The sequence below is a fragment of the Panthera tigris genome, chromosome F2 (genome assembly GCF_018350195.1).
Source record: "Panthera tigris isolate Pti1 chromosome F2, P.tigris_Pti1_mat1.1, whole genome shotgun sequence".
In the NCBI taxonomy this organism is placed as follows: domain Eukaryota; kingdom Metazoa; phylum Chordata; class Mammalia; order Carnivora; family Felidae; genus Panthera; species Panthera tigris.
Genome location: NC_056676.1, coordinates 11,829,650 through 11,856,345, shown reverse-complemented (window position 1 = coordinate 11,856,345; position 26,696 = coordinate 11,829,650). Strand labels below are relative to the sequence as shown.

The 26,696-nt window shown below is 42.2% G+C and overlaps 2 protein-coding genes across 2 annotated transcripts in view; one reads left to right on the top strand and one right to left on the bottom strand.

Annotated features, from left to right (window-relative positions):
• Positions 1-26,696, top strand: part of CA8 (carbonic anhydrase 8) — an 88,386-nt gene that overhangs the window by 5,862 nt on the left and 55,828 nt on the right. The window contains exon 3 of the mRNA XM_042972974.1: positions 6,929-7,053. Coding sequence (XP_042828908.1) covers positions 6,929-7,053 — 125 coding nt within the window. The remainder of the gene's footprint in view (positions 1-6,928; positions 7,054-26,696) is intronic.
• Positions 10,856-12,946, bottom strand: LOC122235136 (ubiquitin-conjugating enzyme E2 variant 2-like). The gene is given in 3 exon segments (XM_042973603.1): positions 10,856-11,043; positions 11,046-11,170; positions 12,855-12,946. Coding segments are annotated over 3 exon segments (405 nt in total).

Genomic DNA, 26,696 nt, shown 5'->3' with positions numbered 1-26,696 from the left:
CCGCTTATTCTGGGTTCTTTCTTCTATTTGTTTGGTCTCTGTTTTTAAGATGAGTGTTCTTCGCAAATGTCTAGTTATCTCTGGCTCTTTATTCATATTTAGGAATGGGCCTAAGAATTGTGTTAGTATCTTTTTACCTTCACTGTAGTTCTGCATTTTTGAGGATGTCATCTAGTTGGGATCCTACATTGGCTTCTTTCGTTCTTTCACTCAGCAGTATGCATTGGCTTCTCACGCTGGTTTTATCTGGCCTGCCAAGGTGCAGGTGGCAATCTTTGTTTTACCTTTTTTGTAAGGTATTACCCTTCTTGGATTGGGTAAATATAAATCAGGCCTGCACCCTGCCTTCAAGAAGCATACAGTGGTGGGGGTGCCTGGGTGGGTCAGTTGGTCAAGCACCTGACTCTTGATTTTGGCTCAGGTCACGTGTGATCTCGCGGTTCATGGGTTCAGGCTCTGTATCGGGCTCTCCACTCTCAGTGCAGAGCCCGCATCAAATACTCTTATCTCCTTCTCTCTCTGCGCCTCCCCTGCTCATGCTCTCTCTCCCCTCTCTCTCAAAAGTAAACGTTTAAAAAAGAAGTTTGCAGTGGCGGATCATGAAAGATAGGTGTAAGGAAGAGATTATTTTTGGCTGACATTATTAGGGGAGGATTGGCTCAGGAAGTAGCATTTGCAGAAAACACAAAGACTGAAGAGCCTTTGGATTGGGATTATTGGAATGTGTATGGGGAGAGAGGGCAGTAAGCAGAAAGGACATAGGCTATATGGGAAGGTGTAGACGTTGGATGAGGAGAAGTGAATCCTGAAGTATAACTGAAAGAAAAGATTCGTTCGTGTTAAATGAGATTAATCTATAAATGGAGTGGCTGTGTTGGAGCAAACTCATGAGGGATCTGGAGCCAGGTGTAAAGAATATAACCTTTTTTTTTTTTTTTTTTCCTCTGTAGAATATGTTTTAGGAAAATTAACCCGGCCATACCAAGTAAGATGGGATCTGGGAGAGGTCGGGAGCCAGTTTGAAAGTTATCACAAGAGATTAAGTTAACCAAAGCAGCTTCTGTGTTGGGAGTGCCATTGGAAAGGCAGGGGTGACAAGGGGCGGGGGCGGGGGGGTGGTTCTGAGATGCCATCCACGGGGCTTCGGTGACTGATTCCGTGAAATGGCAAAGATGGGAATCGTCAGAGACGTGCGCTGGGGTGGAGCCCCTGTGACTGGACCACACTTTGGATCCTGTCACTGTGCTTCACCCTTTGTGCATATTTCAAGGTGACAGAGTGCCTTCTAACGTGGGTTGAGCCGAGCACCACATTCCAGGTCCTGTTGTCTCTTGACTATGGGGCATTTTACTGAGGCTGCCACATAGACGGCTCCATTTCCCTGTAGGACACGGGAATCCCTGTACTGCAGGAATCGTAACGTTTAGTGTGCACAAATTAAAATCAGACATCTTACAGCGGTATGAAAAGTAGCTTAAGTATAAAAATAGCACTGTAGATTTCTATAGCCTGAGTGGTTTAATACTTAAGTCACGAAAAAGCGGGAGACTGGCCAAGCTTCTGGAATAGAATGTCTTTCCTTCTGACGACAAACAGTGTGTTAAGGGTAATGACATTTTTAACGGGCCGTCAGTATGGGAGAGATTGCTAATCAGGACAGGTCATTTGTACCCTTCGCAGTAACTTATTATAGAAACCTTAATAAAGAAAATTTTACTTCTGGGTCTTTTATAATTCTCAATATTAAATTTAGACTAGATTACTTTTATTGTCAATCATGCTTCCCCCCCCCCCACCAAAAACATGACAACTTTTTATAGTGCTTCTTAACAGCCTTGCTGATTTAAAGATGAAGTTGTCAAAAATATCTTTAAGTTATTTTCACTTAGGAAGTGGCTCTGTATCGTTTATTTATAGGGATGTCAGGGTTGAATTTCTTTCTGATTATACTTATTATTAGCTAACTTTGGGGGTCTTGCATCACCTGGAAAATTGCCTTAATCTGTCTCACTTTGCTTATACAGAGCAACCTAACTGGCCTCCTCCCCCTACTGTCAATGTTACATCCACTCTTAAAAGCTGATGATATTTGTTCTTTAATATGAAATGAAAGTGTAGGTTAAAAGCTAAAGACCATAAAATAATTGATTTTTGCATTTACGCCTTCAAATGCTAAAAAAGAACTAATTTATACTATTTTTGGAATGTTTTATGACTACCTTTTGGATTCCTTAAAATTTAAACTGAGGTTATGAAACCTTCAGACCTGTCGAGAATGAGCTGTTTGTTTGGGTACAAACAGGTAGACCTGTTGAGAATGGGCTCTTTGGGTCTTGAGATCCTTTGGGGGACACATCAGGGGCCATTAATATTGGTTTCCCTCCGTGTTGGAGCTATGACTCTGGCAGGCTCTTTTTTTGGGACAGCCAGGTGGTTAGGCTTGCCCTCTGATGGTCCACCATCCAGGTAGACCTGTCGAGAATGAGCTCTTTGGGTCTTGAGATTCTTTGGGGGACACATCAGGGACCATTAACATGGGTTTCCCTCCGTGTTGGAGATAAGGCTCTGGCAGGCTCTGTCTCCTGGCCTCACCGTGTCTGCCTGAGCTAGGACAGCCAGCCACTTAGGCTTGTCCTTTGATGGTCCACTGTGCAGGAAGGTATGGGAGTAATATTTTAAAGGGCAAAAAAATATTAGTTCTCTGCTTAAAAGCTATCAGTGATTCCCTCTGTGATAAACTCCAGCTCTTAGGTATAGCCTACAAGTCCCCTCCCGGGGCTCACATCTTGAAGCCTACCTTTTTTCTCTTGAAACACACTCAGGGTTTCTCAGCGTCTTCTGGCCGCTTGGAATGTACTCGCTCACTTCTCTCGGCTTGATCTTCCAGACTCTGCTTAGTTATCTCCTCTGGAAAGCGTTCCATGACTTTCTGACGCCCCGTTGGTTTTGGCGTGGCTCTCGCTTGGTATCTTCCTGGTTCCTTGGCGCTTTCTCTTACTGCTTTTGATGTAATCTGTTTAAACTACAGTATTAAGTTCACGAAGCACTGAGAATGTCTTGCTAGCCCTGAGCCTATGTCCTTCTTTTGAGATTCTTGGTGGTCAGCACGGGTCTGGGCATGGAGTGTATCTCAAAACGTGTGTTAAACTCAAATGAAATGACGGGGAATAAGCCTTGATCAATAGCCTTTGAACTGTCTGGAAAATTTGTTTTCGGCAGAGGATTGTGGAAGCTTAGTTGGACTTGGGTAAATGCTTCTATATCATGTCTTTATGGGATTCTCAAATTCTGCAGAGGCTTCTGAAAGGAGCGCTTTTTATGTGGATAAGCATAATAGCCATGCCTATTAGAGAAAATGCAGATGGTGGCAATTGCATTGGTTTATTTTATATTCTTTCCACGAGTGTGCTATTCTAAGGAAATGCAATGTGTCATCAGTGTGAGTTTCATGTTGTTTCGGTGTAATTTTATTGAACATAATGACATCACAACTAATAAACCTGCCACGTGGTGACAGAATATCACTCAGCAAAATTTGATACACATAAATGTAAGGAGAGTATACCGCTTTTGCTATGACTAGTTTCCTTATGAAAAAATAGGCTGGGAAAAGGGAGAATAAGAGGATGTTGCCAAATGGGTAAAACAGAGCTACTACTTATTTTTGGTCTATAGATGCAATCATTCTTGGGGGATGAACAGGTAATGCTTTTACTTGGCACCTCATAAAATTCTGAAGTCAGTATTTTGTCATTTTTTATGGCTTTGCACAGCCCTGTGATTTTAGTGTGGTTTAACTTTGGATTATTCATCTGCAGCAAAAGCGAAAGGTACCCAGGGCCCGAGTGCTGGCCGAAAGCTGCGTCTTTGTCACCCCTCCCTGGGGACCAGGCCTGGGCAAAATGCTTCCCTCCTTTGTGTTTATTTTCAACCCAATAGAATGTAAGACCCATGAGGCTCTTGTTTCATTATAATTTTATTGAACATAATGACTTCACAGCCAACAAACCTGCCAGGTAGGGACTAAATACCACATACTCAGCATTAATGCATGAATTTGCATTTTATCCAATAGAATGTAAGACCCAGGGGACTAGTGAATTTTGTCGGTTTTGTCATAGGGTATCTTAAGTATTTAATATGGTACCTGGTATAAGAATACTAGTTGAAAGGATGAGTAAATAAACCCCTGGGGGCCTGGAATTTCTCCCTATGAAGACACAGATCAAAATATCAGCTCTGTCCTCAAGTTTCAAACTAAAGACTTTCATTCCTGTTGAAGAAATACTAGGCATCGATCAGATGGAGGTTGTATTTTGGTCCCCTGAAATCACTCAAGGTCCGTTTCCTCTTTTTCTATAGGAGAGTATTGGTGGACTGCCCTGTAACAGTTCAGAAACACTGCGTGTGTGTGTGTGTGTGTGTGTGTGTGTGTGTGTGTGTGTGTGTGTGTGTGTGAGTGCGTCCTGAAAAGAGATTTTGGGGAAAGATTTTTTAAAATCCTCTTTCCCATTTCACATGTGCTTCATTTCACAATGCTACCCTTTTTTTTTCTTCAGCAACGTGGAGCTAAGCCTCCTCTAAGACCATTTTTGCCTTCTATTGAAAGAGTAGAGAGTGAGAGAACACCCGTCTGCCCCCACCAGGCCTCAGGTCGGGCTGTAGCTGTGCATGGTGAGGGGTATGTTTTCTAGTTCTGATGATGCAGGCTGGGGTGTGGCACGGGACGTACCAGAAGCTTTTTCCCATTTATTCTTTTTGGTTTAGGAGGTGGGGTACATTCCACCTTTGGGAGTGGGTACAGCCCAGACTTCCTTCCTGGTTTTTCTCAAGACCAGCATTGGACAGCCAAGGGAAAGGAATGATTTTTATTCACAAACTGTGGCATGGTGGTTGAAATAGAAGCATTTCATCCACAGCATGGATGGGTTATTGGACACGATGCCATGCACTTGCTCTGCAGTTTGGGACATCTGTAAACCTTAGTGATCTATGTATTTACATTTTCTTTTTTGATGGTTCTGGAAAATAGGATGAGGTGTAGTAGTTCTCAAAAGAAGGACTGCAGCTTAGAAATCCAAGCTTAAAGAACTCATTGTTTTTTTTTTTTTTTTAGTTCCTGCAAACAGATGCAGAGATTTGGGTCCCCCTGTCCTGTATCAGTGGGCAATGTGGATCAGAAGAGTGGAGTCCCAGGCTCCTGAAGTTTGCTAGCTAGCTGGGTGCCCAGGGCTGGTCACACTTTGCTCCTCTTGGCCACGTTTTCTCCCCTGTCGATGGGGATGATTAACACCGACTGACCCTTCTGATTTGTTGTACGATTTAAAATAAGACCAAGCGTGAGGAAAACGTTAAAATCGCGCCAGGTAGTGTTCTCCTAAAGACCATGTGTCTCACTTCCCTTCCCCGCTGGTTGTGAGGTGTACATCCTTGGAAAATTATCATGTTGTTTTGCTGCTGATAGCTCTTTTTCTTCTTTGAGCTGGTAGAAAGCTTAAAACCAAGTTTATAGGGTACTTTTGGTAAGGATTTCACGGCACTCGTTTGCGTGGCAGCCGCATTTCCCCGTCTGTACCTGTCTCTGTCTTTTGTTTTCCCTTTGCTCTTCCTTCTAATTTATGCCTTCTGGCTGTATTACACGTACTGGATGTCAGAAGCCCTAACATGTTTTTAGAACCAAGTTATTAGATGAACAACCAGCCAAACGAATAATGCTGCACCAACTCCCTTACTTCTCCTTTGAGGTTTAGAGTAAGGATGGACAGCAGAACTGTCCCTCTGTGTGGCACTCATCCTTGGGCACCATTGCTTCCTTCACAATGGTGGCCCGAGTGTGAATGCTAATTTCTTTCAAAGAGACTGCTTCTTGGGGGAAGAGGTAAATTTTTTCAGCTTCCTAACTGAAAGAGTAAAAATAACTTACAATTCTTAGCCAAATACCATCTAGAGTTAACATTTATTTTTAGGAAGAATGCAAACAACCTTCATTGATGTCAAAATTGGTCATCTGTAATAAACTAAGTTTTTTCGTATGCTGTCACGGAATGTTTAAGGAAAGTATGTTATTGCTTCGAGACAGGTTCTTACACAAATGTACTTTTCATCATCCTTAGAGTGCTCTTGTTTGGGACAAAGTTCTGGGTTATATCTGGAAATAAGACATAGAGACACGGCCCCCATAGAACAAACGTTGATGTCGTTTTTCCAAACGTTGACATTTTAAATATTGTTAATATTCTATCATAATTTTATTTCACTTGCATGTCTGTGGTTCTAAAATGGTAAATAGCTTTTCAGGTGTTACTTTGTTGTTGAGAAATCATATGGCCATAATCATTCTTTTCATGGAAAATTTTGTTAGCTTACACTTTTTAAATTGACAGTCTGGTGCAAATGGATGATCTTTAATGGATTTAATTTATTGACAGGTTTATAACAAATTATTGGTCAGTCTGAGGCACAGATTCTATTCTTGTCTCCTGAGCAGTGTGCTAAATGTAAGTCTCAGGGAGAGTAGGTACTGTGTGTGTTTTCTGTGTCTACTCCTTTACCTGAAAGACACAAGAAGTTGATGTTCTGCAACATTTCAAAGTATTTCAGTGTTTGAACTTCAGTTTTGAACTTACTGTTGTAAGAATTCTGCTGCCTCTGCAGATTCACTAGGTCAGTTTTGTAGATGCTGTGGATAGATGATAAACTGAAAATCGGTAACTTTTGGGGAAACCTCAACACTAGACTCAAATCTAGTATCGATATGATAGTGTAAGCGCATCCCACAGTTAGAATATATTTCTCATTTTGGCTGTATGAATTCAATCTGTAGAGCTCATAAGAGCTTTCTGGCAAAAAATGTTCCCCATGTTTAGAATGCTATACTGATGAGTATGTTTGAGATGTAATTAAACAGAACTTAATTTTCTTTTTTCAGTTCTATCAGGAGGTCCATTGCCTCAAGGGCATGAATTTGAACTGTATGAAGTTAGATTTCATTGGGGGAGAGAAAACCAGCGCGGTTCTGAGCACACAGTTAATTTCAAAGCTTTTCCCATGGAGGTAAGAATAACAAATCCTCTTGTAAAACTCTTACTGTTCATGTAAAGTGTTCAATGATTTACTGAGAATGGTTTAGTTTAGAAGTAGTTGCACATCAATTGGATTTTATCAATTGATATTAAAATGATAAAGTATTTACGGAAACGTAAGCTCAGGGCAGCAGATGACGCTTCCCAAGAACTTTGGTGAGCTTGAAGGATGCACATGGGCAACTGGCTGTAAAGGTAATCTACACTAACAAGTTTCCTTTCAGCATTGGTACTGTTCTAAAAATTCTGCTGCCTCTGCAGATTCACTAGGTCAGTTTTGTAGATGCTATAAATACATGATAAACTGAAAACCAGTAACTTTTGGGGGCACCTCAGCACTAGCCAAAAGTCTAGTTGAGCTCTGATTAAAATTGGTAAATTGGTTTTATTCACCCTAGGCATTTAGAGATTTTAAGACATTTTGTCTGAAGAATTCCCTCCTTACTTACTGTCCTAGTCGGTTCCTGCTGCTTCTTCAATACCTAGTGGACTTATCATTTCTTCCATGGGAGTTTTTCTGAGTTCCTTCCCTAAGCAGAATGAGTTCTCCCTCTTTGGTGTTCCAAGTGTACTTGACCGATTGCTGCCATGGCACTCATGGGTCATAACCTTTAGTGCCTACGGTGTCTTTCTCACTGATCCTATGGGTTCCTTTATGGACTGAAGTATTCGCGGCCCCCGTTCATATATTGTAACTCTACCCCCCAATATGATGGTATTAGGAAGTGGGGGCTTTGGATGTAATTAGGGTTCGATGAGGTCAGGAGGGTAGAGTCCTAATGAACGGGATTAGTGCCCTTATAGGAGTCCAGAGAGAGCTTGCTTTCTCTGCTCCTTGCCACGTGAGGACGCAACAAGAAGATGGCTGGCGATAAGCCAGGAAGTGGGTCCTCACCAGACATCAGATCTGTCGGCCTCTTGATGTTGGATTGCCCAATCTCCAGAACTGTGAGAAATAAGTGTTTGTTGAAAGTCACGCCACCTGTGGTGACTTGGGCCCAAGGTGGCTAAGACAGCTCCTGAGGAAAAAGTCTCCCTCTCATTCTTTTCTTCACACCCATCATTTAATCCACTGCTAGGTATGTCTCTGTGAAATGCAGGTGATGTCCCTGTTGGTCCAGGCCTTGTTTATATTTCTTTCTATAAGGACCCATAGTTCTCTCCTTGCTCGCAACTGCACGCATCCTTAATTAAGTATGGAATTGAACATGGCTAGACACTGTGTCTAGTCCAGCCTAGTGACTAGAAATCACTACTGTATAATTTATGGAAGTGATATTTGTATTTCAAAGAATGAAGGTAGAGGAAGGCCTTCTTTATATTACTTTAATTATCATTTTTATTTTTTTTTTTAATTTTTTTTAACGTTTTATTTATTTTTGAGACAGGGAGAGACAGAGCATGAACGGGGGAGGGTCAGAGAGAGAGGGAGACACAGAATCTGAAACAGGCTCCAGGTTCTGAGCAGTAAGCACAGAGCCCAACGCGGGGCTCGAACTCACAGACGGTGAGATCGTGACCTGAGCCGAAGTCGGCCGCTTAACCGACAGAGCCACCCAGGCGCCCCTAATTATCATTTTTAAAAAGTCTCTTCGGGGGCTCCTGGGTTAAGTGTCCGACTGTTGATGTTGGTTCAGGTCATGATCTCCCGTTTCTTGAGTTGGAGCCGCATGTTGGGCTCTGCACTGACAGTGCGGAGCCTGCCTGGGATTCTCTCCCTGCCTCTCTCTTTGCCCGTCCCCTCCTCGCTTTCTCTCTCTCTCAAAATAAATAAGTAAACTTCAAAAAAAATCCCTTTGGAATCTGAGGATAACCGTTTCATTAAAAAAGACTCAAGTCTTAAAAGTGAAATATTAAGTGTTTTAAGGATGGAGGGAAAACAGTATGTTGAGCAGCACCTGAGTTTGTGATCGGGAGGACCGTAAAGGAGGGCAGCTCCTTTAAGGCCTTGATGGGGAAGGTTGGGTCTTCAGACGTTACCATTCTAAGCGCTGTGTTTCTCAGTGCCTACAGACATCGTCTGACTTCCACCACCTGAAAACATTTCTGCCGTGTCTTTGTGTCACCTCTGGCTACTGTGCTGTCCTCACCCGATGTGACAAGGAAAAGTACACGCCAGGATGCATCAGGGAGGAGAGAGGGCACAAAACAGTCCAAAACAGTTAAACCTGCAGGGTAGTGGAGGGCAGAGTGAGGGGCAGGTTGAACAGTGGACGGCCAGTGCCTCAGCTCTGCCCTCTTCTTCGAGATTGAAAGACCGTTTCATCACTTCCTCTCAACCCATCTTCCAAAACGTAGTGTGATATAAAAAAATTTAGTGACAGATGGGAGTAATTGGGTAGGCAGCAACTTGTAGGTGAGAACTTAGTGGCTTTGCTTGCAACGCACGGAATTTACAGCCTTGAGAAAGCTTGATTAGATTAAGGGAGTCGGTGGTGTGTGTGCTTTGCTCTGCGGTGGATTAGCATTTCCAGACCACAGGTTCAGACTGGTTATGTTACTTGGTGCCACTTTAACTGCTCCGGTCCATTAAGCACAGGTAATGGTTTGTTTTGAGTGAAGATTAAATTCTGATAGGCTTTGTTTCTGCAGAAATATTTATATTTAGGGTAATGGAATTACTTGCTGTAATTTTTCCAAAATAGGTGATGAATAATATTTATACTCTTTGTTACCCCAGATTATCCCTGATCCAGTCCTAGAGAAAATACTTGTATCACCATCCAATGTTTGTGTAGTGTTGTATCCCATGGAGCGCATAAATGCAGGAGCGTGAGTGGGCAGAAGCAGAGGGAGAGATCTATAAGCCACGTGTTTTCTGTTTGTGTGTTTTGTTTTGCTTTGTTTTAATGGTGGTTGTGAATACTGAGCTGGGTGTTCCGGGGGAGGGGGCTCACACACGGTGTGCTGAAAGAGAGAAGAGAGACGCTCCCTGTAGAATTGTCCAAGAGGGAATGAGATGGCTGATGTGGAGATAGGTAGGTGACTTGCCACTGGTCCCCTCGTCCTGAACTGCCCTCACAGGCCACCTGGAGCACAAGGGCATGGCAAATAGGACAGTGGAGAGGGAGGGCATCCAGTACCCTTTTGGGCGTGTTATTAAAAAAATGTTTCTTAAAGATACTTTCCATATTTTACTTCTACTTTAAGACTAACTTTAATCTCCAGATCACCTATCTATACATACTTTCCTTTTATTGATTTCACTTAACCTGAAATGAATGGCTTACTAAACACTACAAACAAATATTGACCACGTGTCTTACGTGAAACATAAGAATGGCTTCTAACAGTCATTCATCAGTCTCCCCACTAACTTTTTAAAGTTATGAACATACACAGTAAAAACAATTCTGAAGGTTTTTGATGGTACTAGTAGCCAGCACCCACATCCCTTCAAATATTAACACAGTTGGTGACTTCAGACAGTTTAAACTGCAGCTCTTTTGCTAAGTGGGATGGATAAGGCACACCATTTCTGCTTTTGCTTCTTGAACTTCTTACTTTTGAGGCACAGATGAGCTTCCACAGCGTCTGACATTCTTGCTGTTTTCGTCCCGTACACCTGAATTCTGTTGTTCATACTCCAGGTTTGTGCTTAGAGGACGGTGCCTTAGCAAGAGAAAAATAAATTGTGCTGCACTTTTCTTCCTGTTAGCTGAACACCTAATGAGTTTGTACATGTTAACTACATTCTTAGAAATGTCTGAGTCATGTCTACCGGCTGGAATTCTCTTACTTAACGTGTGGAGGTTTTGCATTGTGGTATTGAATCAAGATGGCAACAGGAGGGGGAGGTTGTTGATTGCAGAGAAGTCTGAGACCCAGTCAAATGAATTCCTGTGTCTTTGTCCTTCTGGTGGCTGCAAAACCTTCATATTTTCTTTAGACATCATTAGATACCATAGCTCTTGAAGTCCAACTTGAATCCTGTAAGAATGTTGTCATTTTGCCATAGCGGTATATTGCGTTCACTCACCATACCATAAGGATAATTTATTCCATTCACGTTAATTTTTGTTACAGATCTAACCACTGGAGGAACTGCTAGGTATTTAGGGTCACGTTCAACTTTCAGGCTGTATGTTCTGTTTCCGCCACTTGTCTAAGAAGACTCTCAGCTGCTTTTCTACTTCAAGTAGCCTAACGTTGTGGTCTGTAGAACTCTTGGTAAATTATGATTATCTTCACCCATGAGTTGCTACTTTAATCCTTCCATGGAAGAGTGCTTCCCAGGCATTTAGATTTTAGGAGCAATGAAATAAAAAAAAAATTAGAGGATGGGGAAACAGATAGTGTGGCTAAGTTTTTTTTTTTTTTTTAATACGAACATTATTAACTATACCGTCCTCATCATTTGATAGAGAGAACATCTTTACTAGATGAGTGTAGGAAGGATACAGTCTGAGAATGAACACGGACCTGTAAGTTGAACAGACTTAGCTTTTAAAAAACTCGTAACCTTAGTTCTGTTTTCTCATTTCACTATAGATGAATGATAGTCTTGTCAGGAAGGGCACTGGTCCTGCCCACAGACCAGCAGGAGGTCATGCATGGCGGGCGGGTCTTTCTTGCCCTCTGGGCCTAAAAGTTTGTAATTTGAGAGTGAATTACCAAGGAAGAGCATGTTGTAGGACAGATTCTTATTTTTATCTTGTATATTTAAAGAGAAGCTATTGCTCTGTATTCTCCGAAAGGACTCAGAGGTAATTGAGCCACATACCAGCTATTTATGGGAAGTTGGGTGCATTAGGTAAATATTAAAAAAAAAAAAGTAAGTTTGTGCAGAGCAGGACTCTTTAGTTGTGAAGAGTCTAGGCCTTGGTTGTGAAATAGGCCAACAGAACATTTGTTAAAAATTTTTTTTAATTTTTTTTAATTTTTTATTTTTGAGAGAGACCGAGCGTGAGCGGGGGAGGGGCAGAGAGAGAGGGAGACACAGAATCGGAAGCAGGCTCCAGGCTCTGAGCTGTCAGCACACAGGCCACCGCGGGGCTCGAACTCATGAACTGTGAGATCATGACCTGAGCTGAAGTTGGATGCTTAACCAACTGAGCCATCCAGGCGCCCCAGGCCAACAGAACATTTTGAACAGTGTGTCTCCTGATACCGTACCAGTTCTGAATATTCCACTCTCCACTCTCCAAGTCCCGGGTCTTCTGTGTATCCTGTATTTTTCTTTTCTTTTCAGGCAAATACTAGTGTCTACCATTTAAGTTTTCTTTTAGTAAAAACGATCAGGCTTTTTGCTTTTCCTAAGCTATTTGCATGCTTGTATATTTGCCTGACTGAAAGGCCTTTGTCAGTTTTCCGAGCTCTGGGGAGCACCAGGAAGAGTTTTCATGGTCAACAGCGAAAGGCGGGGGGATCTGTTCAAGTTACTTTATTCCCACGGATGTCTCAAATAGAGCTTCGTGTTTGTGACTCGCTTCCGAAATAGACTTCCCTTGACTTCAGTGAGAAAAATATGATGAGATTAGATCTATAAGATATATAGTTAAATAATTTATTTTTAAAAGGAACTTCAGAGATCACCCAGCACAAACTCCTGTTTAACATAGGAGAAATCTGAAGCTGCTAAAGATTAAGGGTCACAGGGCAACTTGGTGGAAGCCATAATGTATGGCCCGGGTGGAAGAGGGGGTATTTTAGTTAATTAAATATTCCACTTAACAAAGAGTCATCCTCTGCTACTGGTCTTTTCTCTAATGGGTTAGATCGACAAGAGACAACACAACAGTCTTTGTCTCCCTGCCTCCCCCCACCCCCAACATGCCTGAGAGGGTCTTGTATGTGTGCATGCACCCCCATTCAGAGATGGGAGTGTTGTCGCCTTGCATAGGACTGTACTGAAGCTGTGGCATGGTCCCCTGGCCTTACTGGCTGTGAAGACAAAATTCAGAGTGGCTTTGTGAAGGTATAGCAGTGTGGGGTCATGAAGGTTGGGACCCTTGCTGCCCCCCGAGAACCGGCGTGGATGTAATGGATGAGGTAGTCCCTCCGCTTTGCTGGGGTGCTCACCAAGGTCTGGAGAAGAAGGGGACTAGCTCAGGCAATGGCAGGGGTCACAAGACCTATTATCTGCCTTCTCCAAGGAGTGCTCCTCCGCCCCAGTCCCCCACTTTCCAAAGCCCATTATTCCTAGAAAAATCAACTCTAGTTTGAGATTATATTTGTAATGGTAGTTAATACTTTGGATTGAGGTTGCTTTAGAAGAAAAAAGGGAAAGAGGAGGTAAGACTGATACTAAAGGAAATGACTCAAAGTTTGAATGTTCAGCTTCTTTGGGAAATTGTAGTATTTTGATCAGAAAAAAGGAACAAATTGTACATATGATTGTTATGATTATAATTGGGCATCCTGGAATATTCCACAGGGCTAGCAGATTGAGCCTCATGGATAAACACATGAAGGAATTAGAACCTTGTGCTGTGGCCTCTCTGTGGTCATAATTGCGGAAACTCCCTCTCATATCTGGGTAAAAAAAAAAAAGATAAATAAAAACAAATTTATGTTTCCTGAATTCTGATGAACACTTGCATATTTACTACATAAAAATCACAGTTCCTGCTTTGATTTAGCGTGTTTATTTTCTCATTTATGAAAATGTATTTAGAGTAGAAACTTCACAGTTTACTGAATAGAAAATAAATTACAGTGTTGAGCAAACAGAAATGTTCTTTTCGCTGTACCACATGATGTGGCAATCTTCCATTCCCACTTAGAAACAGAAGTGCATGAGGCCAGTTTGACCTTTGAGTCGTCTTTGAAGCTACCTTTCATTTTATATTTGCAACTATTTCTTTTAGTAGATTATTCTTTGTTGTTGTTTGAAGATGTATAAAATGTTTTCGGCAAACTAAATTTGGAAGAATCATTTATATGTATATTTTTACAAGTAAGGCAAATTTGTGCAAAGTGAAAAATTGTTTCTGTAAATGTATATGGTGTATAATTAATTTACAGGTGTAATAGGTATAAATAATTTATAGACTTGCAAGAAGAGAATATTTTAAATTGGGTTCTAACAGATATAAATTCTACAGTAAAATAGATCTCTTAATGCGTCTTCAGGTAAGAAACAGACTCTGATTTAAATATAGAGTCCATAACCAAGTGGCCACCTTTAACTCCTTTCCATCTATTCATCAGTTTATTCATCTGTTGTTTTTCCATCCTTCCATGCATCCATGCATCCAATCAAGTGTTTCTTGGGAATCTACTGCTCAGGCTCTGGGCTAAGTGATAGGGATACAACGATGAGTGTCAAAGACAGCCAGTGGAGTTTATTGCACTGGGGGGAGTGCAAATGCATTTGTATGCAATTTATCTCCTCCCCCTTTTCCCCCTAAATTGATGAACTTTCAAATCAGTGTTAAAGGGCCTTATCCCCTCTACCCTGTCTATGCAGTATGCAAACTCAGGCTATTAGAAGCTAATTACAGGAAGGTTTTGAAGATACTTACTAGAAAGCAAATACATTATTTGAAAGGTAAATGATTGTCAACCAAACAAAACATTTATTGACTAGTATGTGAAAGGCACTGTGTCAGGTGTAACTCTGCCACAGGGTTAATTTAACTGCGATAACCTAACAAAATTAGAATCAGCAAGACACAGGATAGGAAAGTTTTGATGGTGGGGGGGGGGGGCAAGTTAGGAAAGGTCTAGATTCTGAAAAGCTGCTGGAGCCCCCCGGCCAGTGCTGCTGCCCCATTACCTACCTATAGATTACCGGTGGGATGGGGTGGGGAGGGGTCAGTGTGCTGGGGTTGGTGAGAGTTTAGGCCGGTACATCAGAAAATCCAAGATTCAGATCCAAGCTCTGTGACCTTGGGCAAGGTAGTAAACCTCTTCAGATGTTCCTGTCTACAAAGAGGGTTCAAAAGTAGCTCCAAAGTTGGCAAGGAGTAAACCTTTTAGTATATTAGGAAGGTGTCATTATTCCATTATTATTATTATTATTATTATTATTATTATTATTATTATTCCTACCATGAGGAAGAGATGGGAGGACATCAAGGGGCAATTGTGATTGTGATGGTAAAAATCTAGTTAAGGGACACCTGGGTGGTTCATTTGGTCAAGCGTTGGACTCTTGAATTCGGCTCGGGTCGTAACCTCATGGTTTGTGAGTTTGAGCCCCAGACAGGGCTCTGTCTGTGCTGACGGCACAGAGCCTGCCTGGGATTCTCTCTACCCACCCCTCTCTCTGCTCCTCACCCACTCTCTCTTTTTTTTCTTTATCTCAAAATAAATAAATAAACTTTAAAACATTATTTTAAAAAATCTAGTGAAAAGTTCCTAAGGGGGAAAACAAAAGGCTTTTTTGTTGTTGTTATTACATGGAATATGAATGGAGAAAAAAAGTCTTTTGTTTACTTTGAAACCCCTGTTCCACCCTTTACTTGAATATATCGTCCTCTACAAGTCTAGTCAATATGTTCCCTGAGACATGTTTTTATGATTATGGAGCGTACACATGCAATAGAATTTATATCACCAGCCTATTTTGTAGTGAAAATCAAATAAATATTTCCTGTGTGAGGTGAGTATTGGCGTGATAAAACTTCTAATCGAATGGGAGACTATTGAAAGATTTTTAATTCCAGAAGATCTTAATTAGTATAGAAACTACATAAGGTGTGGGGTTTTTTGCTTGTTTGTTTGTTTTTGGTATTTAAGAATGACAGCTTAAAATGGCCCAGTGGTATTGGTAAGATAATTGTGCTTGCGCCCTGGCCACAGCTTTGCTGTGCTTGAAAACATGTCTCCTTTTAGCTTCTTCGTGTTACGCACAACAGGAACTCACTATGGCATCCTAGAACGTTGGGCCATGGACCCTGTGGGAAATTGGAACTTTTGGTGCTGTGGTTTCCCAGACGGAAGCCTGCTCTGGTGATCGGTACTCTCCATCAGAGAAAGCCCCACTCGGATTCCAGCTCACCATGGTATTTGCTATAGGACTTCTTTGTAGCCATTCCAGTTCAATTCCTTTGCTGGGACATAAAGATAATACAGTTGTACTTAACCCTTATGGAACTTAGGGAGAGGCTGTAAAAATTAATGGTGTAATATCGGAGGCGGCACCACGCACTGAGTATCTCATATGGTGGTTTAAACACAATCTGGTGTTCGCTTAAAGTACTTTGTAAAAGCATTTGAAGGGCATAATTAGCTGCAGTGTATGTAAATGTAATTTATGATAGTATAGTTGTCTCGGGTTTTTTGTTTTTTAGAAGCCTTGAGTAGAAAAAAAGAAATCCAGATTTTAAACTGTTAAATATACACATTAAGTATAGAAGGAAGACATTTATGCTTGTAGGACCCGACAGATGAAAGATGGACCTTTTTTCATCAATTAATGTGTTCAATTGGGGCCCTGAGGCAAGCATGTTCTCTAAACCCAGTTAACGAGTCACTTAGAGCTCTGGTTGATAGAGCTTATTCAGTGGAACCAATTTATTTGGCTTCAGAGTTAATGTATTTCTCGTGAACATTCCTTGATGAGTTCTCTAAATTGATGAGTTCTCTGAGGAGATCTATAAAGGGATCCCTTTCTCCAGCCTGGGTTTTGAACAAGTAAGAAATAGGGCATTATTAGAGTCATCAAATGGAGAACAAAACGTTACCTCTGTTGTGAATAGAACTATACTGGAGACATAGCGTAGAAGGAAAAGGCTCTGCCCACCTAGTTACAGGCAAGGGGCGGGTGGCAGGGTGTATTAGCCTGCTCTCTAAGGTAGCTCTCGTTTCAAAAGAGGAAAAGAAAAAAGAGGAAGGGGTTAGTTGAAAGAGTGGAGAGGAAGGCCAGCCTTGTTGAGGCAAAATCCCTCTTTATAGGGACGGGCAACAGGGAAGAGGCATTTCCTGTTGATAAGACAGACTCTTTTTTTTTTTTTTAATTTTTTTTTTTTTTAACGTTTATTTATTTGGGAGACAGAGAGAGACAGAGCATGAACGGGGGGAGGGTCAGAGAGACGGGGAGACACAGAATCTGAAACAGGCTCCAGGCTCTGAGCTGTCAGCCCAGAGCCCGACACGGGGCTCGAACCCACGGACCGTGAGATCATGGCCTGAGTCGAAGTCGGACGCTCAACCGACCGAGCCACCCAGGCGCCCCTAAGACAGACTCTTAAAAATTCTCCCACTTATCCTTTAACATTTGATGGCACTGGAGCAAGAGACCAACTCCGTTTGGGAATCAGCGGCGAGAGTGTGGTTTCCTTTTATTCCGGTTTGCTCATTTTAATCATCTGGGACCAAATCCCTTTTTGCTAGCTGCCCCTTTGTACCTAAGATAGTCGCACAGTCTCCTCCTTTCTAGAAGGAGCTGGGAGATGGAGTGAGCGAGGATTTTGATGCATGTGCAGGATTTATTTTTTTTCTTTCTAACCTACGTGGGGGGGTTTCTGCCCAATGTAGCATCTCAGCTTGGGCCGGTTGTTTAAACCAAAGATATAAATGTATTTATAAAAAGAACTGTTTTACTTCCCCCAAATTGCGACCTAAGTCCAAGGCTTAAATCATTAATCCTATTCCGAATTTGGGTTGCGCAGTGCTGGAACTATTCTGCAGTAATTTTTAAGAACAAATGTCACTTATCCACCTTGTCATGGAGAACAAATAATCACAGATTTTTATCAGTGGGCATTGTTTCTAATTAGCTTATCAGCCATGACGTGCTTTAACTCTGCTCCCAATCTTGCTGTTTTCTGGCCAACCTCGAGCTTGCCTGTATCGGTCAAGGACTTGGGTCTAGTGGAATAAAGGCTGTGCCATTAGTAATGTCTGTCTGTTACTGTTTCCTCAGCTGAGCTCCAGTGGGTTGCCTCCTTTGAGGCTTTCTCTCTGAGGCACTGTTTTCCCCATGGGCAAGTGAGAAGGAAGATACTACTGGGTTTTGAGTCTCGTAGGAAGACACGATGGCGGAGTGGTGCTTACCATTCGGTTCACAAACACCTGTCAAGGACCAAACCCTGTGAGATACACAGCATGTAAGACAACAGTACTTGTGTGCGGTGATTCTGTAGCCTGGTGGGAAGAGGTTGGATTAAGATAAAAACACGTGAAGAGATAACAGCAGAAAGGTTAAATGAAAAGTGGTTCGAAACGCATTTAGGGAGCAGCTGCTGTGTGTTTGCTGCTGGGTGTGGTGCCGACCTTTCACAATAAATGAAAAATAATCCAGGTCTAGAAGAGGTTCATGTTCCCAGCAGAGTGACAGGCCTATGAAAAATGATGACATCTATGGGGCGCCTGGGTGGCTCAGTCGGTTGAGCGTCCTGACTTCAGCCCAGGTCATGATCTCACGTTCCGTGAGTTCGAGCCCCGCGTCGGGCTCTGTGCTGACAGCTCGGAGCCCGGAGCCTGTTTCGGATTCTGTGTCTCCCTCTCTCTCTGACCCTCCCCTGTTCATGCTCTGTCTCTCTCTGTCTCAAAAATAAATAAACATTAAAAAAAAATTAAAAAAAAAAGATGACATCTAAAAGGGAACCGACACCACGGAATAGTGGCTTTCTGCTGGACTCAGGGAGGGCTGTGGAAAAGAACGGTTACTGCAGCTGGGCCCTGACGATTGGGTAGGAGTTTGCAGGATAAAAACGATACGAAAAAAGGAGAGGTGGATGCAGGAATGTCGTAAAGGACAGGTGCACTGGGGCTTGGCGAGTGATGAGAAAAGGCCAGTGTGATGCTGAGAAGTGGACCTTCTGTAGCTGAGATAGTCATGGGACAACGAATCGGAAAATCAGGGGGTCAGAAAGCGAGGTACCATGGTGGAGAGAGGCTGATACATTTGAATTAATACAAGTGTCACTTTACTCATTTCAATCCATATTGTTTTTAATCCCAGAATACTCGCAAATTAGGTAAAAAAAAACAATAGGAGTTGGGGTAGCAGTTCCTTGAAAGGTTGTAAAGATGCTCTCAGCTGTAGAGAAGGTGAAGAGAGAAAAACACTTGAAGTCCTACTAAGCCTCACACAATGTGAGTCTTAATGAAAGCAGGGCTGATCTTTCTCCACACAACAGAAAAGTGAATTAAAACTGAGGATTACCAGAGTTTAGTTTGTGTTTCCTGTTAGTTGGAGTTGATTTGTTTTTGCAGGGAAGGAATTTTCAGCTTTGGAATTTTCATCCCCTCCTTTTAGCTTGATGGTCTGGCTGTATTGATCCTCACAGGGTCACATGTATTTCTGCCCGGGTTTCCTAGGCAGCATCCAGGAGAGCCTCTCCTTCTTGGTGTTGTTTTGGAAGAGACGTTTCTCTTGATATCTGTGCTCCTTGGAATCACTAGGCTTGCTCTTGGCAGTGGCTGTTCCTGGAGTCTCTCCTCCTTTCCTCTGGCCAGGTTATTTTTTAACATGGATGTCCGTGCGCTGTCAGTGCACCTGATGGCCCTTAGAACTCGCTGGATTTTAAAAACTAAAGAACGTGGCAGAAATAGGATATTGACAAGGAACACCATAAGTGAAGATGCATCAAATTACACGGATATTTACATTTCCATATATCTAAATTTTATTAGAGATTTTATTGTGAATTTGTCGTGAAAACCGTATTTGTGCAGACAACACAGCATTTTGTTTTAGGTTATTAGGATTTGTGTTACGGGGGTTACTGCTCTGCTGAGCCAAAAGGCTCTGGAGAACTAGGTTCCAGTCAAGTTTGCACCGTCTTTATAGGAAGAATTATCCTTTGTTATTTGAGTCTAATATCAGAAACATCTCGGTTGCATCCCTTACTGAATAAATATTGAATCCTGTGGGGACAAAGATTTGAGATAATGGCAGATTGTTTTGCCTCTCTTTCCCAGCCTTTTTCGGGGGGGGGGCGGGGAGTGGGGGGCATTGGGGAAGATAGTAGACATAAAATTGGACTGACCAAATACTATAATTTGGGGGTGCATAATAGTAAGCGTGTACCTCACGTCACACTTGTCAGAAAAGGAATGGAGAGGCACCTGGGTGGCTCAGTCTGTTAAGCTCAGGTCATGATCTCCCTGTTTATGGGTTCAAGGCTTGTGTGGGGCTCTGTGCTGACAGCACGAAGCCTGCTTGGGATTCCTGTTCTCCTTCTCTCTCTCTGCCCCTCCCCGGTGTGTGCCTCCTCTCTCTCTCTCTCTCTCTCTCTCTCTCAAAATAAACACTAACAAAAAGAAAAGAATGGAGACTTTGAGCGGGAGGCCGGGGAGCACTGTGTATTGTGAAATGGCACGGGGATGCCAGGAGGGAAAGGGGATTGAAGCAAAGATGTCAAGGCCAGCCGAAGTCATGCTGAATTTGAGACTGGTTGAGATTGTTACACAGTTGAACTCAAAGATGAATTGGAGGAATTTTCACATTGGGAAGTTTGATTTCTGATAGACTCTCGGTTCCTGGCATAGAGAGGGCTCTAAATAAATATAAATAAGTGAGTGAAAGAGTAGACGGTAAAGTTCTAGGCATCGTACCCAGGTTCTGAGGACGTAAATAGGACAGTTGGGACCTTCTCCCACCTGGGGGATTTTGTCCTTGCAATTCCCCTGTCTGGAATATTCTTCCACCAGGTAGCCATTAACTTGCTCCTTCAGCGCCTTTGGGTCTCTATTCAGATGTCACATAAGCAGAGAGGCTGACTTTAGCTTTCCTTAACCTACTTGGTTTTCTCCACTGCATTTCACGGTAATTTAGTAATACATATATATGGTTATTTAAGCATAAATTCTGTATATGTGTACCGTACATATGGCTATTTTATAGTAATGTATTGTAGCTGGAGTTTAGGGGATCTAGAAATTAAATAGCTGGAGATAAATCTTGAATGGCAGGGTGGAACAAAGAATGGAAACCCTTAAATGTCAGGTTGATACTGGTATCCTTTTCTTTGGTCAGAAAGGTGATGTATATGTGGCATTTCACTAAGGGCGGTGGGGATCACTGTTCCGCATTTCACAGTTACACGTTTTTTCATGCATTCACCAAATATTTGTTGAGCACCTACCATATGAGTTGCGGGCAGTCTGAGGTACTAGGGACAACACAGCGGTGACAAACTACGCAGAAATCACTTTCCTTCTCAAAATGGTACTTCTAGTGAAATGTAATCATTTTCATCGATCAGTCATGTGATGCTTTGGGGAAGCCATGACGTCACCTAGGATGTCGTCGGCTTTGACAAAAAAAAGAAGGGAGTGTGGGAAATGATGTGGGGAGAGAGCATTCAGAGCTTACCAAGAGTTTTACTAGCTTGTTTGGAGATCAGGTGAAAGGAGCAGTCCGTGATTCCTCTAAGATTTGAGCCTCCATAGCTGGAAAAATGGTGGGCCTCTTAGAGGAATGCCAGAAAGGGGGACGGTTTTGGTGGAAAATCCTGGTGTATACTTTGATATGTTTTGAGTTGGACGGCTGCCTTTCATCCAAGTGGAAATGCCCAGGAAGAGGCTAGAAATGCAGATGGGTAACTCAGAAGAGAGGCCACGTTCAGCATGTGCTACAGCAGCTGATACTGTTTACTTAATGTATCTATTTGAATCTGACTCCAGGTAAACGAGTTCATATAAAAGAGTTCATGCAATGTCATGAGAAAACAGTTACAACTTTCATTTGGTATCCTGTCACTACTGCTTATTGGTATCATAGGAATATGTAATGTTCCTGAGTAAGCTTAATCATGCAGTACTTTACCAAGGGGAAATTATATTCTTAATCCTAGGTAATGACCACCGGTTTACATACTGTGATTGTAGTGATTGTGATAGCATATGTTCTCTTTATCCACACCAATAATTAATCCATCCTTGAAACTTAACTAAGCTACTTACTTCAACAATAAACTAATAATAAAATCCACTGCTTATTAAGAAATATTAATGTGAGTGTAAGATTTAGGACTAGATTTACACTCCTAAAATTGCTTTAGCTGATGATACATTTTCTGCTTGCTGATAACCGGTTTCCGTGCCTCATGTCTTTATATTTCAGGGTATTAAAAATGATGATATAGAAAATGCGTCTTAGAATATTTTCTGAAAAGCCCTAGATCAGAGCACAAAGCTCAATATACTTTTGTCTGTTCTTAGACATAATTTTACTTTTCAAGAAATGCCACATTTTGTCTACCAGAACCCCAAATTTGAATTGAAGTAAAATTTTTCTTTTATGTATTAAGTTATTTGGCTGTGTGTACATCTAAAAGATTTGATGTCAGAAACCAAGGGAGTGCTTTTGTTCAGCACCCAAATCCCTTTTAGAGGAGCACCTTGCAACTCAGAAAGCGTCGGACATTTTTCCTTCCACGTTGTGAAAAGTTCTAAAGGGCAGCTCCTGGGTTGGTTAATTCAGCTGCTAAGCCGTGTTTTGAAGGGCCAGCTGCTTTGTTTTCCTGCTAAGTCATTTCAGGACTTTGGCCCTTTCCTGGAAATGTTCATTCAGGGTTGCAGGATGGCCATATCACATCTTAGTGGCACATCCTCACAGACTAATGATGAAAGGTTGTAAGAGGACTCCATTTTCTTACATTAATTTTTTGGTAACATGTATTTATTTTTTGAGAGACTGAGAGACAGATTACAAGTGGTGGAGGAGCAGAGAGAGGGAGGCACAGAATCCAAAGCAGGTCCCAGGCTCTGAGTGGTCAGCACAGAGCCCCAGTGTGGGGCTTGAACTCGTGAACTGAACTGTGAGACCATGACCTGAGCCAAAGTCGGAAGCTTACCCGACTGAGCCACCCAGGCGCCCCTGTTTTCTTGCATTACAAAAATGTTTTATTGACGCAAAACTTACATACCATGAAATTCACCCATTTAAACTGTACAGGTCAGTGGCTTCAGTATATTTATAGTGTTGTGCAGCCATTACCATGGTCTAGTTTTAGAACCGTTTCATCACCCCATAAAGAAAAAGTTACTCTTCATCCCCTACCCCTATCCCTAGGCAACTAGGAATCTGCTTTCTGGCCCTGTAGACTTTCCTATTCTAGACATTTCATAGTAACCAAACGATGGCTGTTTTCAAGGTTCGTTTATCCATGTTGTAACCTGTGTCAGTATTTGATGACTTTGATTGCCAGAGAGCGTTCCATTGTGTGGATATACCTCCTTTTGTTTATCTGTCAGTTGACGGGCACTCAGTTTGTTTCCACTTTTTGGCTGTTGTGAGTAATGCAGCTATGAAATTTGCATACAAGGTTTCGCGTGGACGTAAGTTTTTCATTTCTCTTGGGTGTGGAATTCGGGGTAATATGGCAGTCCACACCTAATTTCCTAGGCGTGGAATAACTGGGCGATATGGTAGCTCTGTGTTTAACATTTTAGGAATTGCTAATTTGTTTTCCAAAGGGACTGCATCATTTTCCCAATCCTGTCAGCACTGTGTGAGGGCTTCAATTTTTCCACATCCTGGACAACACTGGCTGTTGTCTTTCGTTTTGATGAGAGCCATTCTAGTGGGTTTGAAGGAGTTTCTCCTTGTGGTTTTGGTTTGTATTTCCCTAATGATATATGGAGCGTCTTTTCGTGGGTCTGTTGGCTATCCGTATGCATTGTGTTTTCGTTTTGCTGATGGTGTTGCTTGATGTCCAAAACTTTTTGATTTGGATGAAATCTGATATATCAAATTTTTCTCTTACTGGTTCTGCTTTTGGTGCCATCTCTGTTTTTTACAATAAAACATCTTGTAGGTAAGTAACGTACGTACAGAAAGGTGCCCAAACCACAAACAGACGGTTCGATAGTTCACTGCATTTTCAGAAGGTAAACATACCTATGAAAAACCAGCATGCAGATTAACAGAGCACGACCAGTATCCCAGAAGCTCCCATCACGGTTCCTCCAAGGTTAGTTAACCGTGATCTTGACTTCCAACATCATAGGTAAGTTTTGCCTATTTAGGGGCTTTGTATAAATTGAATCACATAGTAGTTGTTATCCTGTGTCTTCGTTTTTAAAAATTCTAGGTTGGAGTCTGCTACACTGTAGCGTGTATGTTTCCTTGTTTACTTTCTTGTGTAGTAGCATATCACTGCGTGAGTTTTTGAGGGTGTATTTTTTCCACTGTTGACCGGCATTCGGATTACATTCAGGTGTGGTCTGTTAGACTAGAGCTTCTGTGAGTATTCTGTTTGGCGAGCATACACTTAGAAGGGTAGCCTGTGTAGGAAAGGCGTAGTTCAGCTCTAGCAGTTGTTGCCAGTTAATTGGCCACAGTGTTTGTCCTGCTCCATGCTGTTACCAGCCTTAGGAATCTCTTTTTAGCAACCGGATGTTTTCCCAGAGGTCTTCCTCGGCCCTGCCATCCAGCAGAGCTCCCCTCAGGTGTCATTCGCCAGAATTTCTGTACACGCGGGTTCCTGGGATGGTCATTTCAAGGGAGAAGACAAAGCTGTCACTCTTGGCTTAGTCAGGCTCACTCTGTAGGGCTGAGGAGGGCTCTAGGCTTGTCATAAACACTTGGTCTGATATATAGAAATGCAGCCGGGGGCGCCTGGGTGGCTTGGTCTGTTAAGCGTCCGACTTCAGCTCAGGTCATGATCTCACGATCCGTGAGTTCGAGCCCCGTGTCGGGCTCTGTGCTGACAGCTCAGAGCCTGGAGCCTATTTCAGATTCTGTGTCTCCCTCTCTCTCTGCCCCTCCCCTGTTCATGCTGTGTCTCTCTCTGTCTCAAAAATAAACAAACGTTAAAAAAAAATAAAAAAATAAAAAAAACTGCAGCTGAGGTTCTGTCTGCCTGGAGGAAGGGGGAGGGGAGGCAGCTGTGTCTGCAGAAAGTGGGAACATCCAGTCCCACCAATTAGACACTACCAGAGGAGTGGCTTTGTGCTCCCCAAGATCTCTCTTCTGGACTTATTTTCAAAATTTAGCGGGAGTCCTCCGTAAGTATTTTTAATAGTGATTGTGCTTTTTTGCATTTTAATTTGTATTTTTACAAGATTACATTTTCACTAAGCCTGCTGTAATAAATCGACCTTTGGACAGTGTCGCCTGTCGTTGCTTTTGTCTTCATCGTGGTGCCTCATTGAAAATGTGCGGCGGGGAGCGCTCTCCAGAAAGTGGTTACCATTTTCCCACGGAAACAGTGTTTCATTAAGCTTTGGTTCCGGCTTAAGCCTTAACAGCACATTAATTAAAAATATCAAACACTGTGTTATGTAAAAGCAAAGGTAATACAAAACTGTACACGTCCACAGTGATTTTAGCAGAATTATCTTCTGAGTTACATTACTGTCGAGCAAGGAAGGTCCTTGCTTCTTGGAGGGGCATGTCTCTATGACTTCACATACACTCAGAAATACAGTTTCACTCACTGATATATTTCATTTGTCTAAAACAAATGTGCTACCTGTAATAAAGACTTTTGGAAAACAATAATTGTGTTTCTATCTGAATTTACATAGGTTCTTTTTTGAGAATGGTTGTGGATGGCCAAGATGATAAAGCATCGAGTAGCACAGTGAAAGCACTGTTTCCACAGCCATGGCTGTGCAGACCAGGGGAATAGTGTTGTAAAGCAGAGTCTAGTCAAGCAGAGAGCCTAGTCAGTTCTGGAGAGATCGGTCCCGTTGGTAGGCAGATTCAGGCATAGGTGACGTTCTCATTTCCTAATTGGTGTTTCCATATCTGCCCTCTGAACATTTGCGGAAAGCACGGTGGTCACTGGTGATTATTCATTTTGGATTATGTGTAAAATGTAATCCTCTTGTTTTAGAAATGTTTTCCCCCTAAGTCATAGGAGCTGTGCAAAATCCAAGCGCACTGCCACGTAAACGTAGGTTAAATTTCCTATCAGAATTGTTGTGCTTTTTCTCGTTCACACCCATTCATGCCTTTCCTGTTCCTGGTTGACCTTTTTTTTACCCGAGTTGTTTTGGTACAAGTTCCATCTCAGTCAAGCAGAGTGATACTTCACCTTGTCATAGCATTGAAAGCAAACCTGGACTCCATGTTCTAGGTCAGGGGTAGGTTAAAACCCAGTTTTCTAGAATGCCTTTTAAAATAATTTGATTTGCATTTGGTTCCCAGTAGCATTGCTCCCGTGTTAGCCTGAGAGTCTGAGACAGACTTCAGGGAAACGTGGTCCCTTTTAATTAGCACTAGAAGTGATGTATGTAGCTTACTGTGAGTTTGCTGAAGAAAGGTTCTTTGTGCAACTCTCTTGAGCAACAAGTGAGCTGGATTAGTTTGTTATGGGTTTCCAGTAAATTACAAAACTTCTATCAATAAGGAAATAATTTGCGGGAGGAGCATAGGTGTGGATCTTTGCAGAGCTTTTTGTCTTGAGGATGAGGGCAGTCTTGAGTGTTCGTCTAGTTGTAGAGGCGGGGATGTCCTTGTACTTGTGCGGGAATGTTTGGGCGAAAATCTGTTACATGAATTTCTGAGTGTACGTTTATTTCTTGAGTCTGTCAGAGTTCACTCTTCTCTCAGTATTTCAAAGATGCTGGATGTTTTTATTGTTGGAAAGTTTTGCGTTGTTCTCATGTCCTCGCATGATCTCATATCCATGGAGTTAATGCAAAGACTCCTTTTACTGCAATCCTCAGGGAATTGTGGAGACAGTGTTCACGCTCATGAAGACCATCCGTGTGCCAGACACATGCCATATCTTATTTAATCGTTAAAATGTCCCTTAGAGCTAG